Here is a 19,653-nt window from a genome sequence, read left to right as displayed (position 1 = left end):
TGACTCAGAGACACATGACTAAAGATAATGGACACGCATGAGGAATCAGTAGAAATATCACCATGATCCAAGTACAGTAGTCCTACAATAACCTGGACAATAACCTGGACAATAACCTGGACAATAAGACAAGGAGCAGGCCGAGAGCGTGTTTAAGGAAGTCTGATTTCTTATTGTCAACAAAGTGAATCGTCCTGCAGCCGCCCGAGGACGGGGTCAAAGGTCATGATCCTGCTCTGGAGGCCTTTTTCTGTAAAGATACCTGCTCAGACGGCAGGCTGTCATATGAGTATTATGTGTATTTGATTTGAGCCTTCTAGCGTCGTCATAAAGCAGTCATTCAGTCTGTGAATGTGCAGCTTATCTTTAAACAGTAGGCGGAAAAAAAGCTCCGAAAAGCCACCAGAGGGAAGAAAAGGCTGCTAACCAACACCACGAAGAGAGTCACCTCCATAAACAACATGTCTGCTGTAGTGACGCAGCGTTTAACCAGCATTCAACTGTACACCAACAAATCTGTTGCTGTGGAATTTATCTGTCATCTTCTTTTTTTAATTTAGTAAATAAACACAGAAAAGTACAGAGCTAACATTTCAGTTTCTCTTTTAGTCATTGACTGGCACGCTGACAGGGGAAACCCAAACCCAGTAAAACACAAAGACACGGAGAGAGAAAGCTGGCAAGAACAAGTCTGAACAGAAGCCCTGACTCTTCTGTCACTCGTAGAATAGAATAGAATAGAATAGAATAGAATAGAAAGCTTTATTGTCATCGTATTAAATACAACGAGATTCACAGCTTCTGGTCAGAGCTTTAAAACAAATACTTGACAAGACTAAACGAGGCAGATAAAATATATAACAGGTAAAAACACACATAGTTATAAAGTAAATAAAACAGGTAAAGTAGATGTAATAAATAAATATAAACAGAAGTGTTACACTAGAGGTATAAAATATAAAATAGATGTAATGTAAACAGGTAATTGTAAAATAGGCAGGGTAGATTTAATAAATAAAATGTAAACAAAGTTAAACTTGAGGTGAATATAGCATCAAAGATATATTGCACGGATAAATGTATTCACCTTCAGTGTATTAATATTACACATCCATACACAGGTCATCATTTAGAGAGTATTATGGGATGGCCTGCTGATCTGAGCCCAGAGGAGGTCACTCATGCTGCATGTAGGATGCAGATTGCAGCATCTGCTCTTCAGATTCTGCTAGATTACTGTTATCAAAATGAGTATTATGATTATACCTATAATTCATTCTTCATTTTGTTTTTCCTTTATTTGTTTTTACTCAGACATTTACATAAACATACTTAATTAGATACAAATACATACAATTTTTACAATGAAATGATAGAACACACAGATAGAACATGGGGAGCTTTTCATGTGAAATAAGATCAAATAAATCATAATAATAAAAAAATTACATTTAGAAAAAAAGAAAAATTAAACAAAAGAAGGGCGATTTGGGGAAATATACTTCATTGAGAAAGTGATTCTTTCCATTATAAATATTTCATAAATAACATCATACCATTCTCTAATGATGAGGTATCTGGTTTAATCCATTTCTTAGTTATTGCTTTTCTAGCAGCTACACTCAATATTCCAAATAATAAGTACTTTGTTTTAATATTTGTAGATGTTGAAAGTAGAAGACTTAACAGGAGTTCATCCCACTTAAAGACTATGTTTTACCAAATATAGTAACTAATTCTGTGTAAATCTTACAGTCCCAGAACAGGTGATAGTGGTTATCTAGTTCCTCCAGCAGCTGGAAGAACCTGAACGATGAGACTTCTGAACAGGTCATAGTGGTTATCTAGTTCCTCCAGCAGCTGGAAGAACCTGAACGATGAGACTTCTGAACAGGTCATAGTGGTTAGCTTATAATATATTTTTAACAAAAAAGGACAGGAGTCAGACATACTCAAATACAAACCAAACAGACATTAATAAATATGCAAAATACATTTAGAAAAAGACATGTCTGAATACCCGTCCCACTACAGGTGTCAAGAACATTACAACATGAACACATGAGGAACATGAGGAACATTGGGGGCAAGTTACTGCTTATGATCTGACCATAGTTGATATACAACACAATGAGATTACAGGAAGAGGAGGGAGGCAAGAAGAAAGCACAAAGTAAAGAAGGTAAGAGATGGAATAAAGGAATAAAGAGCATAGATCCTGCTCCTTCTGTTCTGGGGGTCTGATGTTATACTGATTCGTCCTCAGCAGCAGGTTTTCTGCATGTGACGGAGCTGATTATGGTATCTTTGGGGAGTTTCCTCAAACCTCACCAGAACCAAACCTGTCTGGCATTATCTTACCTAGTAACTGAGATGTGAATTAAGGATTGGCTGGTGTCATGGTAGTGGGCAGTCTCTGGGTGACTGGATTCTGCTGCTTTGTGCTTCATACTTTCAGTTTAGAGCAGCTCTCTGAAGAAAGCAGACGTACGCTCTCTGAGAATCAAACTACCAAAGAAGAAGAGATCCAACATGATGCTGTATCTGTGTCTAGCGGCTCTGGTAGCCATCTCCTGTGCAGAGGAGTCCAAACATGGTGAGTACTGAACAGGACTAGTATTGTTGTTTTCATGATGTAACTTCAACCTGAAACCATTTTACTGAACAACAACACAAACTGTTTATCAACTAACATGACCTCTATGCTCGATGGCTACCAGCAAACTGCATCACATCATTAATCAGGCTGGATGGTTAGGATGTTTTACTGTATATATACAGTATATATGTATATATACAGAGCGATATCTCTATATCTAAATGGATATCCATTTAGATATAGAGATATCTCTATATTTATATGGATATATATCCATTTAGATATAGAGATATCTCTATATCTAAATGGATATAGAGATATCTCTATATTTATATGGATATATACTGTGTATATGGATATATAGAGAAAGATATCTTTATATCTATATGGATATAAACTGTACATATGTGTGTGAAACTCCTAGAGGCTGATGTTAGAGTCAAATGTAGAAGAGAATCATTAATCAACTTGTTTTTAAGTCGGTGGAATTCCCCGAAATGATCTGAGTTAAGTTTCGATTTCCTGTAAACCAACTGGCTGTGACAGCCCCCCCCACTGGCTTCAGCAGGGTACACACACACACACACACACACACACACACACACACACACACTGAGGAGTGATATGAGGATTCACAACCAAAACTCCAGAGGGTGAATTTAAAATTCAAAATATAGATAAATTATATATGTAATTTTTAAATATATATTTATTTATATTATATAAATAAAATAAAATAATTAAATATATATATAATTTTTTTTTCTCTGATTCACTTAACTTGTAGTATTATTTATTTATTTAGTTAGTTAGTGATGATGGTGGTGGAGAGCACTGTCTAACACGTCGCTCCAACATCTCCCATAGGTGTTCAGGCGGGTGGAGATGTGGAGACTGTGAAGGCCATAGCAAATGATTCATATCATTTTCATACAGATCAAACCATTCATTGAGCCTGATAGTAAATAGAATATATAGAATATAATATAGAAATTCAATGTCATTTTTTTGTGTTTCAGTACCACCAGCAATTTTTTAATTAGGTACCTCAATTCCGTGACCGTTCTCTGACTAACATGTTGTGATGATTGATTTGTCTTCTATGGACCTTTTATGAAAAATGTAGCCCCCAGGTTCCTCCCAAATCCGTGCTATCTAACGTTAGTTGAAAAGTTGTCTACTTTAACAGGCTTGTGTTGGCCACCATGTTGCAGCAGTGTTTTGCCCTCCGTGCTCTGCGTCAGTCACATGAAGTGAGTGTTTGTGAAGTCAGGACAACATTTAGACAGAGGACACACCTCATTCCAGTCCTCAGGTACAGGTGCCAGTTTGGATGAGATCCAATGTCAATTATCTGACCTGAAAGAAACACAACACTTCTCCTGTTTGGATCTAATCCAGAGTCCGTGTGTCACGTAGTCCTGAGACGTTAGTATTTCTAAATTAATAAGCTTACAATAAAAACAGATTTTCAGAATGAGAACATTATTGTACTGAAAGAATCCCCAACATGCAAAGTAGGTTCTGATAGTGTGACGAAGACTCCGTCCCTGACTGTGGATGACACGTAGTGAGGAAGATGCTGAGTAAACGGTCATCCAGACACACAGCTGTTCTGTCCACATCTGGTCTGACTCTAGTTTCCTTCTCCATGTGTCCTCCAGTTCCACCCAAGGTGCAGGTGTACAGCTATAAACCTGGACAGTACGGGGAGGAAAACATCCTGATCTGCCACGTGAGCGGCTTCCACCCCCCTGACATCAAGATCCAGCTGATGGAGGATAAAATGGAGCTTCCCAACGCCAAACAGACCGACCTGGCCTTCAAACAGGGCTGGCACTTCCATCTGACCAAGAACGTGGCCTTCACACCTATGACTGGAAAGGAGTACTACTGCAAGGTCACTCATGGAGCGATTGAGAAAGACTACAGCTGGGGTGAGTTAGGATCAGACTGAATGTGTGTGTGTGTCACGTTCTCATAACCACAGAGTGGACAGACAATCAGACTGGGTCAGCGTGGGATGCAGCCTGCAGATATATATATATATATATAATATATATACATTTATATATATACATTTGTGTGATAATGATAGTACTAACTTATACCCTTGCTGAGACTGAAAGGTTCTCTAAAATGAAGAGAATTTAATGTTATTTTATTAAAAGAGAATTCATTATTTTGCCCTCGATAAATTAAATATCCAGAAATACTCGAGACAAAATGTAATCAAATGCAACTTAAAGCATGTTAGTGCACACGTTAGTGCACATGTTAGTGCACATGTTAGTGCACACGTTAGTGCACATGTTAGTGCACATGTTAGTGCACACGTTAGTGCACATGTTAGTGCACATGTTAGTGCACACGTTAGCTTTTATGAGATTGATGAAAAAAACAACTTCTCTATGCTTTTTTCTTTTTTGACAGCCACAAGCATGTAACTGCCAGCGGAGCTCTGATTGGTGAGTTCACCTCTTTATTCTACGACTTTCAGTGAAGCTGTTGTTGTTGTTATTGTTATTGTTGTTGTTGTTGTTGTCAGCTGTTTGATGCTGTGATGTCATCTTCTCTGTCCAGAGTGACTCCAGATGTTTTGCTCCCGTCTCCAGCAGCGATTGTTCTTCACATCACCAATCACCAATCAACAGGATCAGCTTCTATCGGCTTTCTCACTTTTCTGTTTTTTTATTCACAAAACATCAATATCATCATATTGAGGGGAATATTCACTTATTGTTAGAATGAGAGGATATGCTGCAAAGGGCTGCGGGGCATTTAGTCATTTGTAATTTAGTAGTGTGTTGCTTAAAGATCTTCTAGCTTTTGATACTGAATGTGTGTAACTGAAGAGATGAAACGTGTTTTAACTGAAGAGATGAAACGTGTTTTATCTGAAGAGATGAAACGTGTTTTAACTGAAGGAATGAAATGCTTTGTTAATATTGGTTTTAATGACTATAAAACTCTTTCTTCTACCTAAACGAGGCGATCCAATGCTGATTGGTCAGATTAATAAAACATGAATAGGGTGTTCTTTCTGGACCACACGTGTGTTCTACCAGTTTGATTTGTTATTTAATGTATTTTGTTAACACCCGATACTAAATAAATGCCTCTTAAAACCCCTCCATGTCTTCGTTTGTTTATTAAAACTCACAATGTGTACTTTTATTATAGAGATATTGATCAATATGTTATCTTTATGGCTTTTAGAACATGTCACTCTTCTTCTTTGGACAAAGAAAGTCACTAAATGTTAATGTGTAGACATTTAAATGAGTCATGTCATATTTTAACTATCATTCAAAACAAGTCAGTTAATAACGTAGAGAGTTGAGTTGAGCAGGAAACATCAAGATAATGTGACTGATATTGTTGTTATTGGTGTCATAACTCTCACACTGACCTCAGATCAGTGTTTTATTATTATTATCACAATGGCTGATCAGTTTCAGCGTCTTCTTTACCGTCGCTGTGAGGAGCTGGAGCTGGACGCAGATATAAAGAACGAGTGAACATTCATTAATTAAAGATACAACAATCAAACATGTCGGCTAAAATAACAACAATAACAAGATGAGATATTTTTACATATTTTACATCTTCTGAAGTACATTTACTTATTATAAACTATATGGATCATTTATTCTGGCAGATCATGACATTAGTAGAAGATATATTCAATCCTGTATCATATATTATCATATATCAGTATTCAATCCTGTATCATCGGGTCAAAGCGAGGATAGCGTGGCAGCGTCACGTTTTGCCTCGCTGAATATGACATGTGTGTATTAAAGTGCAGTATCAGCAACAAAACCACCGAGGAAGAACGTCATGTTGGCCTTAAAATAAATATGTAAACTAAGTATAATTACAACATGTCACAAACTTCACTTAAAAACACATCACAGATGTAATTTACTAAACTAAACGGCAGTCTCCTGGTTCAAAGAGTTTGTTGGAGCCCTCCACCTCCACCTCAACCTCCACCCTAACCCTAACCTCCACCTCCACCTCAACCTCCACCTCCCACATGTTTACGTGGATGCATTTACACAGTGTACTGATGACACACCTAAAGAGCAGAACAGCGTGGACTCTGGAGTGCTGTGTTTTATTTCAGGTCATATAATTAACACTGGATCTCATCCAAACGGGCACTTCAGACATTTCCTCGTACCTGAGGAGTGGAATGAGGTGTGTCATCCGTCTGAATTAAGACCTGCAGTAAATGTTGTCCTCACACAAACAACACCAACACTCCTATAGAACTCTGTTCTGTCAGAACACTCCAGAGATGTGACCTCTCCAGGTGTTGTGATGTGACCTCTCCAGGTGTTGTGATGTGACCTCTCCAGGTGTTGTGATGTGACCTCTCCAGGTGTTGTGATGTGACCTCTCCAGGTGTTGTGATGTGACCTCTCCAGGTGTTGTGATGTGACCTCTCCAGGTGTTGTGATGTGACCTCTCCAGGTGTTGAGATGTGACCTCTCCAGGTGTTGTGATGTGACCTCTCCAGGTGTTGTGATGTGACCTCTCCAGGTGTTGTGATGTAACCTCTCCAGGTGTTGAGATGTGACCTCTCCAGGTGTTGTGATGTGACCTCTCCAGGTGTTGTGATGTGACCTCTCCAGGTGTTGTGATGTGACCTCTCCAGGTGTTGAGATGTGACCTCTCCAGGTGTTGTGATGTGACCTCTCCAGGTGTTGAGATGTGACCTCTCCAGGTGTTGTGATGTGACCTCTCCAGGTGTTGTGATGTGACCTCTCCAGGTGTTGTGATGTGACCTCTCCAGGTGTTGTGATGTAACCTCTCCAGGTGTTGTGATGTGACCTCTCCAGGTGTTGTGATGTGACCTCTCCAGGTGTTGTGATGTGACCTCTCCAGGTGTTGTGATGTGACCTCTCCAGGTGTTGTGATGTGACCTCTCCAGGTGTTGTGATGTGACCTCTCCAGGTGTTGAGATGTGACCTCTCCAGGTGTTGAGATGTGACCTCTCCAGGTGTTGTGATGTGACCTCTCCAGGTGTTGTGATGTGACCTCTCCAGGTGTTGTGATGTGACCTCTCCAGGTGTTGTGATGTGACCTGCCGTCGTTTATAACTGGTGAAAGTGACGGTGGGTGCCGGCTGATGAGAAGCTGCTACCTGAATGTTTTATACACCGTACTTTAAAGAGAAAGAGAGAGTGGAGATACATGATGCATTAACGGATTCATTAGTGTCAGAGCTGAGAGACACGCTGCAGAGTCCTGAATACCACCTCCCACAGCTGAAGAGAATCATGTTGTGTTTGTTTTGCATAATCCTGTGAGCTCTGATACTTTACATCTCACTGCACATCCTGTATGAGAACATGACTAATAAAACCCGTGAGTCCTGAACGGGTGGAAGGTCGTCTCTCTGGACTGGTCTGACAGAACCAGCAGAGTTCTACTGGAGGGTTTGTGTTTGTGTTTGTGTGAGGACAACATGTACTGCAGGTTCAGGTTCAGACTGATGACACACCTCATTCCACTCCTCAGGTACACAGGAATCTCTAATGAACCAGTTTGGATGAGATCCATCGTTAATTATATGAAACAAACAACACTTCTCCTGTTTGTGTGTCACGTAGTCCTGAGACTTTAGTATTTCTAAATTATCATCAGCATCAGGACCTGGAACAGATTATTATTAAATAAACTGAGTTTATTGTGAATAAAGAAGCTCACGGACCTGCTGGAGGAAACTGACTCTTTACAGGAGGAAATTACTTTTATTATCATAAAGTTATGACTTTATTCTTGTAATATTATGACTTTTTTCCCCTCAATGTGGCCCTAATACTCCAATAAAGTATTAAAAATAAACTAAAAGTACTAATATAGCTCACGGAACCAGGTTATAATCCAGGTTATAATCCAGGTTATATCAACTCAGACAGACAGAACATTCATTGTTTTCATTTCTTTTCATTTTTGTGAGAAAGAACTTGTTGACAGATGTAATTCCATTTCTTTCATAAATACAAAGAAATAAGGCTTTTTTGGGTAAATTTACACTTGTGAATGTGGAACTTCACGAGAATTAAAATTAAATTAATAACTCAGACAGACAGAACCAGGTTATAATCCAGGTAATATCAGGTTATAATCAGGTTATAATCAGGTTATAATCCAGGTAATATCAGGTTATAATCAGGTTATAATCAGGTTATAATCCAGGTTATAATCCAGGTAATATCAGGTTATAATCAGGTTATAATCAGGTTATAATCCAGGTAATATCAGGTTATAATCAGGTTATAATCCAGGTTATAATCCAGGTAATATCAGGTTATAATCAGGTTATAATCCAGGTTATAATCCAGGTTATAATCCAGGTAATATCAGGAGGAGAGTATTTTTAATGAAACTGCGTCACAGAGAGCAACATGTCGGAGTAAAGTCTGCCTAGCAACAGTGATTAATTTTCCTATTGGTGGAGCCAGTGAACAACGTCCCGGATGTTCTTCCTGTATCACCACCAGGATACGCCGAAGTGGAGTTGGTGGGCGGGGTTAGCTGCGGGGTTAGCTGCGTAGCTTTAACACCGCCCGCACTGACGAGCAGACGACACTTTTTACTTTCGGTTTGTCTCGCGGAGCAGTTTAATCTGTTTTATTATTAATAAACAGTAATAATAGTGTTCAGAGACTCAGACGAGGTGAAGCCATGAAGACATTCATCATCCTCGTTATCCTGGCGGTGATCGGCTGTTCGTCATCCGCTAAAGACTGTGAGTTACTCTACTCTAACTCCTCTAACTCCTCTAACTGCTCCTCTAACCGCTCCTCTAACTGCTCCTCTAACTGCTCTAACTGCTCCTCTAACCGCTCCTCTAACTGCTCCTCTAACTGCTCCTCTAACCGCTCCTCTGCTCCTCTAACTGCTCCTCTAACCGCTCCTCTGCTCCTCTAACTGCTCCTCTAACTCCTCTAACTGCTCTAACTGCTCCTCTAACCGCTCCTCTGCTCCTCTCCTCCTCTAACCGCTCCTCTAACTCCTCTAACCGCTCCTCTAACTCCTCTAACCGCTCCTCTGCTCCTCTAACTGCTCCTCTAACCGCTCCTCTAACTCCTCTAACCGCTCCTCTGCTCCTCTAACTGCTCCTCTAACTGCTCCTCTGCTCCTCTGCTCCTCCTCTCCTCTCCTCTCCTCCTCTGCTCCTCTCCTCTCCTCCTCTCCTCCTCTCCTCTGCTCCTCTCCTCCTCTGCTCCTCTCCTCCTCTCCTCCTCTGCTCCTCTCCTCTCCTCCTCTCCTCTCCTCCTCTCCTCTGCTCCTCTCCTCTCCTCCTCTGCTCCTCTCCTCCTCTGCTCCTCTCCTCTCCTCCTCTCCTCTCCTCCTCTCCTCCTCTGCTCCTCTCCTCTCCTCCTCTCCTCTCCTCCTCTCCTCTGCTCCTCTCCTCTCCTCCTCTGCTCCTCTCCTCCTCTGCTCCTCTCCTCTGCTCCTCTCCTCTCCTCCTCTCCTCTCCGTCTCTCCGTCTCTATCGGTAACAGCAGCATGTTAGAATGGCGTGGTGTTAATACCCGGAAGGCTCTGACATGGCGGAGGACAGAGTCCCGATCATTAACTCTGAACTGTTATTATTATTATTATTAGTTTAACAGTTTAACAGTTTAACAGTTTCACATGTTACAGAGATCAGATGATGTTTAGAGCTTCACATGATTATGATGTCATTAATGTGTCATCAGCACACTGAAACACTGAAACAGACTGCTCCTCAGTGAGTAGCACTATAGTTACATTATAGTTACACTATAGTTACACTATAGTTACATTATAGTTACACTATAGTTACACTATAGTTACACTATAGTTACATTATAGTTACACTATAGTTACACTATAGTTACACTATAGTTACATTATAGTTACACTATAGTTACACTATAGTTACATTATAGTTACACTATAGTTACAGTATAGTTACACTATAGTTACAGTATAGTTACACTATAGTTACAGTATAGTTACAGTATAGTAGCACTATAGTTACAGTATAGTTACACTATAGTAGCAGTATAGTTACATTATAGTAGTAGTATAGTTACAGTATAGTTACATTATAGTAGTAGTATAGTTACAGTATAGTTACAGTATAGTTACAGTATAGTTACATTATAGTTACATTATAGTAGTAGTATAGTAGCAGTATAGTAGCAGTATAGTTACATTATAGTAGCAGTATAGTTACATTATAGTAGTAGTATAGTTACAGTATAGTAGCAGTATAGTTACATTATAGTAGCAGTATAGTTACATTATAGTAGCAGTATAGTTACATTATAGTAGCAGTATAGTTACATTATAGTAGCAGTATAGTTACATTATAGTAGCAGTATAGTTACATTATAGTAGTAGTATAGTTACAGTATAGTAGCAGTATAGTTACATTATAGTAGCAGTATAGTTACAGTATAGTAGCAGTATAGTTACAGTATAGTTACATTATAGTTACAGTATAGTAGTAGTATAGTTACATTATAGTAGCAGTATAGTTACAGTATAGTAGCAGTATAGTTACATTATAGTAGTAGTATAGTTACAGTATAGTTACATTATAGTTACAGTATAGTTACACTATAGTATCAGTATAGTTACATTATAGTTACATTATAGTTACAGTATAGTTACATTATAGTTACATTATAGTAGTATTATAGTAGCAGTATAGTTACATTATAGTAGCAGTATAGTTACAGTATAGTAGCAGTATAGTTACATTATAGTAGCAGTATAGTTACATTATAGTAGTAGTATAGTTACATTATAGTAGCAGTATAGTTACAGTATAGTAGTAGTATAGTTACATTATAGTAGTATTATAGTAGCAGTATAGTTACATTATAGTAGCAGTATAGTTACAGTATAGTAGCAGTATAGTTACATTATAGTAGCAGTATAGTTACAGTATAGTAGCAGTATAGTTACATTATAGTAGCAGTATAGTTACATTATAGTAGTAGTATAGTTACAGTATAGTTACATTATAGTTACAGTATAGTAGTAGTATAGTTACATTATAGTAGTATTATAGTAGCAGTATAGTTACATTATAGTAGCAGTATAGTTACAGTATAGTAGCAGTATAGTTACATTATAGTAGCAGTATAGTTACATTATAGTAGTAGTATAGTTACAGTATAGTTACATTATAGTTACAGTATAGTTACAGTATAGTAGCAGTATAGTTACATTATAGTAGTAGTATAGTAGTAGTATAGTTACAGTATAGTTACATTATAGTTACAGTATAGTAGTAGTATAGTTACAGTATAGTTACACTATAGTTACAGTATAGTAGTAGTATAGTTACACTGAGCTATTCTCTCTTTTTACTAATGGATTAATGAGAATAGAGTGAACATTAATATGTGTTTTATCTATCTATAGTACAAACTATGAAGCAGGGACCATTAATATCAATCAATCAATCAATCAATCAATCAATCAATCAATCAATCAAACTTGATTCATATAGCACCTTTCAAACAGGTAAAATAAAATTAAAAAAGATAATAAAAGATAAAAGTTAATTGAATAAGAAAGCAATAAAAGATGGGTATTTAAGATTAATAAAATACAAAGAATAAAAATTAAATAAATAAATTATGAAACTACTCAAAATAAACAGATTGTATTAAAATAATGAAATATTAATAAAATAAAATGGAATTCAAGAGATAATAATGATCAGCATTTAAATGTTGATTAAACGAAATAGAGTGAAATAAACACTAAATGATGAATAAACTAAGTATAAACATTAAAACCTTTAATGTTGTATTATGTGATGATAGAGGAACTACTGATATACTGTTTAATGTTACAGTATAAAGTTCTTCTGGAGGACTTTGATCATGGAGCCATCATAAAGATGACTCTCTGGTTAACACCATCTGATTCTTATACAGAAACCCCCCGGTGTATATGAAAGTGAAACCTACAGCAGGTTTAGAGTTTCTTAATGAGTTTATTTCTTATTTCAAAGCCCTTCAAATGATGAATAATAAGAATAAAGTGGAACTGTTTAGCTTAAAAGATGAATATGAGTTACCGATCCCGGATAAGACGTTGAAGATGGATGGAGAAAATACCCTAGCACTTAAATCTGTTTTTTTTTGTAATTCACATTTTATTATTTTTTTTTACATGAACATTGTCACATTTTGGTCCAAAAATCAATCTCCTATATGCAAAATAATATTGATGTGAAAATAATAATAAATAAATAAAAGACGTAACTAAATACAATTAGAATAATAATATCTACAAAATCCTAATATACAAAAAAAAAATAAAAAAAATCCTCCAGTTTCATGGCCCTTAAATCTTATTTATTTTTTTATTTATTTTTTCTGTCTTTTTGGTATGCACCTGATCCTGTTGGTCTTTGAGTCATGATGTTAGTACATGAAATTGTTCAATTTAAAAACAAAAAGCAGTGAGGACACAGACTACCCAAACAAGAAGCCCACCACGCCGTGTTGTTTCATACATGTTATTAACATATTATGATCAGCCTGGTTGATAACACTACAGCACATTGTAGTTTAATAGTAGGGTTATAGGAACTATATCAAATCCTCTCTCTACATGTGTGACGGTTTCTTTTGTAGCCTCAGCCAAGGTCCAGGTGTACAGCCGTGAACCGGGAACCATTGGGAAAGCAAACACCTTCATCTGTCACGTGAGCGGCTTCCACCCTCCAGAGATCACCATCCAGCTGCTGAGGAACGGGAGGGAGATGTCCGGATCCGAGCAGACCGACCTGGCCTTCGAGGAGAACTGGCACTACCACCTGACCAGACACGTGGCCTTCACCCCCAACAAAGAAGACAGGTTCGCCTGCAACGTCACTCACTTGGGGAAGTCCAACATACACAGCTGGGGTACGTCTGTCTGTCTGTCTGTCTGTCCGTCCGTCCGTCCGTATGTCTGTCTGTCTGTCTGTCTGTCTGTCTGTCTGTCCGTCCGTCCGTCCGTCCGTATGTCTGTCCGTCTCTCTGTCTGTCTCTCTGTCTGTCTCTCTGTCTGTCTGTCCACCTCCATTCATTACCCTGTCAGGGTTACAGTGTTGTTTAAATGAGTGTCGTGTGCGACAGTCGATGGTTTTATCTGGTGTAGTGTGTCATAGTACACGACAACCAACGCTGCGACAGGAAGTCTAGCATGTTTCCACGACGTGGTCCGTCACGGCCTTGAATCTGACCGTCTGCGCTCAGACGCACTCAGCTGTAAACAGAAGGCTACTTATTATGCAGAATGATGTCATCGGACCTTCAACTGCTGCCGGACCTCGTGGTAGGATATTCAGTCTAGGTTGTGTCGGAGTAGAAAACACCACCGCCGTTACGTCTTTGTGTCATGGAGCATCCCGTTGAGCGCCCGCTTTCTCTTCTCCCTATGAATTAGATTTTTACTGTTTTCCCCCGGAGCCTCGTGGGCCCCTTTACATGGTCGGGCCCCTTTACATGGTCGGGCCCGTATATATCAGAGACGGCGGTGTCAGGAGAGTGAGTGTTGTCAGAACAGGGGACCGACGTGTAGTCTGTCGCAGCCGAGTCACGACTAGACTTTCTGACTCTCGATCGTCTGATCTGACGTAGCGACCATCAGAACCATCAAACACATCCTGTAATCTGATCCTGGCGTTAGTGAGATATGACATACTGTGTCTATCATATACAGCTATGTATGTTACATAATCATACAGATGTTTCCAGCGGGTAAACTGTCCAGATGTGAGTTACTGTAAAGACCCGGTTCTCAACATGTTGTTGTTTCTCTCTCCAGAACCAGATATGTGAGCTCTCTACGCTCCGCCTTGCTCCAGGTGGGTACCACATTCACTCTCAATGTCATCTTTCAGTCATGTGTGCAGCTGTTGTCTGAGTGACTCTGTTTGATCACCACAGGTCTGCTCGGTCTCAGGGAGAGGAGGAAGAGGAGGAGGAAGAAGATTGGAATGATTTTCTATATTTTGGGTTTCATGGAGCTTCAGCAAAGATTGCACTTAAAATCCGCCGTGTGTTTTTCTATTAGCAGTACTAATGACAGTAAAGCTTCAGTAGGTAGTAGGTGTTGACCCGCTGGGTCAGCCAGCCAGGATCATATCATATCACAAGCTATAGACCTCTTTCTGTTAGGAAACATGATGACGTCTCTCTGGAGGAGGAGGCAGAAGAATTCTGAAATCAGTTTTTAGTTATTGAATGATCTGCTGTCAGACACGAGGCGGAAGTCTACCGTCAGCCCACAAATCAAAGTAATAAAAACCCTTAGCTTTCATTTGATTCTAAACTCATTTAAAAACATGCTTCACAGAGCTTTAAAGGAACAGTGAGTAGGACTCAGCAACATCTGGTGATGAGGTGGCAGATTGGAAGTATAGACTAACTAATAACTAATAGATAGAGAGATAGAGAGATAGAGAGAGTTTTTTTAAAACAGACTAAAGTGCAGAATAAAGCTGTTCATTGTTTGTAGAAACATGGAGGCCGGCCCCATGAAGAGCACCGGCTCCCTACGGAGATATAACGGCTCATTCTAAGCTAAAGGAAACACAACGACTCTTTAAATCAGGTGATCATTATTAATATTATATTCCATTTCTGCCAATAGATCCTCTAAATACTACACACTGTTCCTTTAAAGGAAACACTGAAGAATGGAGATGTACATGTTTTATATTCCTGTTTTCATGCTTTGATCTATAAACTTCCAGCTGAGCTCTTCTCATTACACTGATTCATGTAATTGTTCTTGTGCACATCATTTTATCGTTTTACTTCAAAACCTGAGCACTCGTTTCTGTTGTTTCTGAAGTATATAATATATATACTAGGAGACCTCAGTCTGCCATGTTGGGCTCAGATTGACTGTAAATGTATTTTATACAATGTGTTAAGGTAATAAAAGTGTTGCTGACTCTTCCCTGTTCAGCTCATTGACTTCATACGCACATAATCAATATGATATCAGGGTGTGTGGGAGGGAGGGAGCTGTTAGAGTGGAGTGAGATTATCTCCCCGCTGGAGTCCAAAGGGTGTTTTCATGCTGTAATTATTCCTCTTGTTCATACCAGCACTCAGGAACCCCTTCCTATACTCATCTAGTGTTATTGTCCTGTTGCAGTCTCTGTGGTTGCATACTGTATGGTTGTATACTGTGTGGTTGTATACTGTATGGTTGCATACGGTTGCATACTGTGTGGTTGCATACTGTATGGTTGCATACTGTGTGGTTGTATACTGTATGGTTGCATACGGTTGCATACTGTGTGGTTGCATACTGTGTGGTTGTATACTGTATGGTTGTATACTGTGTGGTTGCATACTGTGTGGTTGCATACTGTGTGGTTGCATACTGTGTGGTTGCATACTGTATGGTTGCATACTGTGGTTGTATACTGTATGGTTGCATACTGTATGGTTGCATACTGTATGGTTGCATACTGTGTGGTTGTATACTGTATGGTTGCATACTGTATGTGTGTTAGTGTATGTTGTAGTAACGTCCAGGTGCCACCAGATGGCAGCAGCTACACTGAAGTACCAAACAGGAACAAGTCTCTGAATTCACCACAACACCTTCCTGATAATGTTTCACAATAAAAGCCTTGTTAGAGGATGAAGGGATTCTGTCAGCTGAAACAGATGAGTAATGAAGTATATGTTTGGGGGGGAGGAGGGGTGGTCAGAGTGGAACCAGACTTAGGAGAGCAGCAGTGAGAGGAGAGTTAGAGTTATTCTTAAAGCTGAGGATGTTTGTAATCCGTTACCTTCTCATGTTACTCTGATTCATTAAGAGGGGAGGAGGGGGTCACTTAGCAGAAGAAGAAGCAGTTCTGGGATCAATTATGAACCTGGGTGGGGGGGGCTCCAGAGCCTCACCCAGGAGTTATTTATAGAACCGGCAGTATGGTCCTCAGACCTCTGGGTCTCTGGGACCCTCTGTCCTACCTCTACTAACAGGAGGACCACAGCTTCCTCTCCCTCTGTCCTACCTCTACTAACAGGAGGACCACAGCTCCCCCCCCCCCTCACTAAACACTGATAAGTGGTCTCTGTGTCTCGGAGCTGCTCTCCCTCCGACTCAGAGCAGCGTTCTGATAACATCCGTCTGGATCGCTGAGTGTTGCTGCCGTTTGGCTGCTGACCTTGTTGACTCAGAGAAGTCTGAGAAGTCTGCTTTCACATTCCTCACATTCCCCCCAGCCATCCTCACCCCCCCCCCCCCACACCTCTCCTCACCCAGAGAACCAGGAACCAGTCTACCCCCCCCAGAGCCCCAGGAACCAGTCTACCCCCCCCCCAGAGCCCCAGGAACCAGTCTACCCCCCCCAGAGCCCCAGGAACCAGTCTACCCCCCCCCTGAGCCCCAGGAACCAGTCTACACCCCCCCTGAGCCCCAGGAACCAGTCTACACCCCCCCAGAGCCCCAGGAACCAGTCTACCAGTGATTTGGTATTTCCTCAACTGATCTCAACATGGTCACAAACCTTCACTAAAATAGAGAAGAGAAGAACCTAAATGGTGAGCAAATCCCACAGATAGGTTCATGTGGTCGTTCTGCAGATTCACACCCCCCTATTATATAAATATAAATATATATATATATATATATACACACAGATAGAGCACCAACAGGACAGCCCTCTCACTACCTCTGACAAAGAGACACTGAGTCATCACCTGAGCCCTGAAACCAGGAGTAGATATAGACTTCAACCAGCTGATCGTCATCAGGGCCGATTAGGCTCCACAGCTGATCGTCATCAGGGCCGATCAGGCTCCACAGCTGATCGTCATCAGGGCCGATCAGGCTCCACAGCTGCCTCAGAGCAGAGATCATGAACCCAACCAGCCTCACAGGTGTCTCATCATCTCTAGTGGGATCTATCCATGCATAGAGGTTTAGTTTCATTTGAAAGGGACTTGGAAGATCCAGAATCCAGAGGGGAACAACTAGGACCCGTCTGCCAACACAGATCCATTGTTTAGCCGTACATCTCCTGGTTCTTCTCTTATATAAAACACTGTTATGGAGGTCAAACGAGCCGCTGGTCATTTCTAGGGAGGACTTGTCAGGATGCTCCGGCAGCGCCTGGAGGATTTGGTTTCAGTATCTAAACACCTCAGCTGACAAGAGGAAGCCAGTTTGTTTTCTTACAGTTGTTGTGGAACTTCTCCAATCATTGAGCAGAAGTCATTCCATGTATTTCCTGCAGAGCTCTGCCAAACACACGCAGCCAGTGAATGAACCGAGCTACAGAATCACTGCTCTCATTCTGGCAGCGTGCTTTAAACCGCAGGTCTGGGAGTTTTTCCTCGAAGGTGAGTGTTTTTCCAAGAAGAAATATTTCCAGAAAGGCTGAGATGTTCCTCTCATTCCTCTCTCCGTCTGTGTCACACACACACAAGCTCTCACAGTTTATCCTGAACCAACAGTCTCTGTGTCAGACGGAGACGGAGACGGAGACGGAGACGGAGACGGAGGCTTCGTTCAGCCTGCGGAGAAGTCTCCGGTTCAGCCTCGGTCACTGAGCGGCACACGGCGGAGGCCGGTCCTCTCTACTCACCTGTCCACAAGAGCCTGAAGGCTTGTTGGGACATTCCTGACCAGCCCAAAACCATCAACCCTGCCCCGTCCGCCTGACACAGAAACATACACCTCCACTCAACCAGACCCCCCGAACAAAACACACTTTATGTATCCAATGCAAAATGACTAATTTCCTATTTTCCTAATGTCAGTTTGTTTAATCCTCGCTAGACTGATGATAAGGGGCTTTCTGAGCAGTTTACACAACACAAGTGCTCGCCATCCAATCACCAAAACATGTCATTCTTGCAGAAATCTCCAAATGTCAAAAGTTTTTTTATACTAAATCCCAGCATGTCTTTTTCTCTGGTGTTCCTCGAGGTCTTGGTGTCTTAATGTGCTATTCTGGAGAGATTATTGATCATTTTTATCGATTCTCCAGTGGTAAAAAAATGGTTAAATTTATCACCAAATCTGAGTAACAAGCGCTATCAACCCTCAGCAGAGCAGCATCTCAGATTCATCTTCATGTTCCAGCTTTCAGATGATGAACACCACTTCTATGTTGACTTTATATCTACTCCTGAACGTCCCCCCCCCCGACCACTGGAATAGTAAGGGTTAATGGAAGTGTTCTCACAAGTATAGTTATACACCTGTGTGTGTGTGTGTGTGTGTGTGTGTGTGAACACTCTTAATGTGGATTAGTGAAAACTCAAACATCCGCTGGTTGAGAGACGCCTGCAGCGTGTGGACAGAGACACCTCCAGCCTGCTGGCTTTGAAGTGAAGTTGGTCCATCGTCTGTCCCAGCAGCTGCTGCCGTCACTCCACTGGGTCTGCCCCCCCCAGCTCCTGGTCTCCCCTCCCACCCCCCCATTAGAACAACACATTGAGAGGAAGGGTCCGGCTGCTTTTAGGAGTTTCCTTGAGAGCTTTCTGGATGTGGACTTCTAACAAAACAGATCAGAACAGCAGCTGCTCTTCTTCTGAAGTGTGATAGATGTTGTTCCTGCTGGATGAAAGAGAGGAAGAGAGAAAGAGAGAAAGAAAGAAAGACAGAATGAAGTCTGGAGAGTTGTTTGGTTTGACACATCTTTAGCTGTACCATCCAGTCACTTAGAAGAGGACATATACAGATATCGGCTGTAACGTCTCTTTGGGTCTCTCTAATGTAAACGTTTATTTCCTGCATGTCCTCTGAGTCTTTCTGTCCACCCGGTCTCTACTTCTCAAGGTGGGTGGGCCGGAGTCCATCTCAGCATGCTGCAGACACCCTGGACAGGACGGGACGGGACGGGACGGGACGGGACGGGACGGGACGGGACGGGACGGGACGGGACGGGACACAGACACACTATTAATCAGATAGACGCTCCCATTCACAAAAACAAAGAACCAGACGGGATGTGTTGGACTGGATCTCACAGGTTCCGTCCCGGTTCCAGGATCCAGAAGGCTCTGGGGTCGGCTGGT

At 40.9% G+C, this 19,653-nt stretch overlaps 2 protein-coding genes across 4 annotated transcripts in view; both read left to right on the top strand.

Annotated features, from left to right (window-relative positions):
• Window positions 1–15,567, top strand: part of LOC119484348 (beta-2-microglobulin-like) — a 21,194-nt gene extending 5,627 nt beyond the window's left edge. Inside the window, exons 2-5 of one of the 2 annotated variants that reach the window (XM_037763134.1) lie at window positions 9,234–9,365; window positions 13,252–13,524; window positions 14,429–14,468; window positions 14,551–15,567. In XM_037763134.1, coding sequence (XP_037619062.1) covers window positions 9,302–9,365; window positions 13,252–13,524; window positions 14,429–14,442 — 351 coding nt within the window. In that variant the 5' untranslated portion in view covers window positions 9,234–9,301 and the 3' untranslated portion in view covers window positions 14,443–14,468; window positions 14,551–15,567. Of the gene's footprint in view, window positions 1–9,155; window positions 9,366–13,251; window positions 13,525–14,428; window positions 14,469–14,550 lie in introns of those variants that run through there. The other variant, XM_037763133.1, reaches the window with a different exon arrangement.
• Window positions 2,438–5,731, top strand: LOC119484347 (beta-2-microglobulin-like). Of its 2 annotated transcripts, XM_037763132.1 has the most exons (4): window positions 2,438–2,596; window positions 4,264–4,536; window positions 5,033–5,067; window positions 5,183–5,731. In XM_037763132.1, exons 1-3 carry the CDS (start codon window positions 2,533–2,535, stop codon window positions 5,044–5,046), a joined length of 351 nt encoding a protein of 116 aa, XP_037619060.1. In that variant the 5' UTR covers window positions 2,438–2,532; the 3' UTR covers window positions 5,047–5,067; window positions 5,183–5,731. The 2 variants fall into 2 exon arrangements, with proteins under 2 accessions (XP_037619060.1, XP_037619059.1); XM_037763131.1 differs by lacking the exon at window positions 2,438–2,596 and having other exon boundaries at window positions 4,164–4,536.
• Window positions 15,568–19,653: the final 4,086 nt, after the last annotated feature.

This window comes from Sebastes umbrosus, unplaced genomic scaffold, assembly GCF_015220745.1.
Source record: "Sebastes umbrosus isolate fSebUmb1 unplaced genomic scaffold, fSebUmb1.pri scaffold_164_arrow_ctg1, whole genome shotgun sequence".
Classification (NCBI taxonomy): Eukaryota; Metazoa; Chordata; class Actinopteri; order Perciformes; family Sebastidae; genus Sebastes; species Sebastes umbrosus.
This window is presented reverse-complemented; position numbering and strand designations above follow the sequence as displayed.

Coding starts and splice junctions, on each gene's coding strand:
- LOC119484347 (XM_037763131.1), top strand. CDS start 4,179: ATGCTGAGTAAACGGTCATCCAGACACACAGCTGTTCTGTCCACATCT.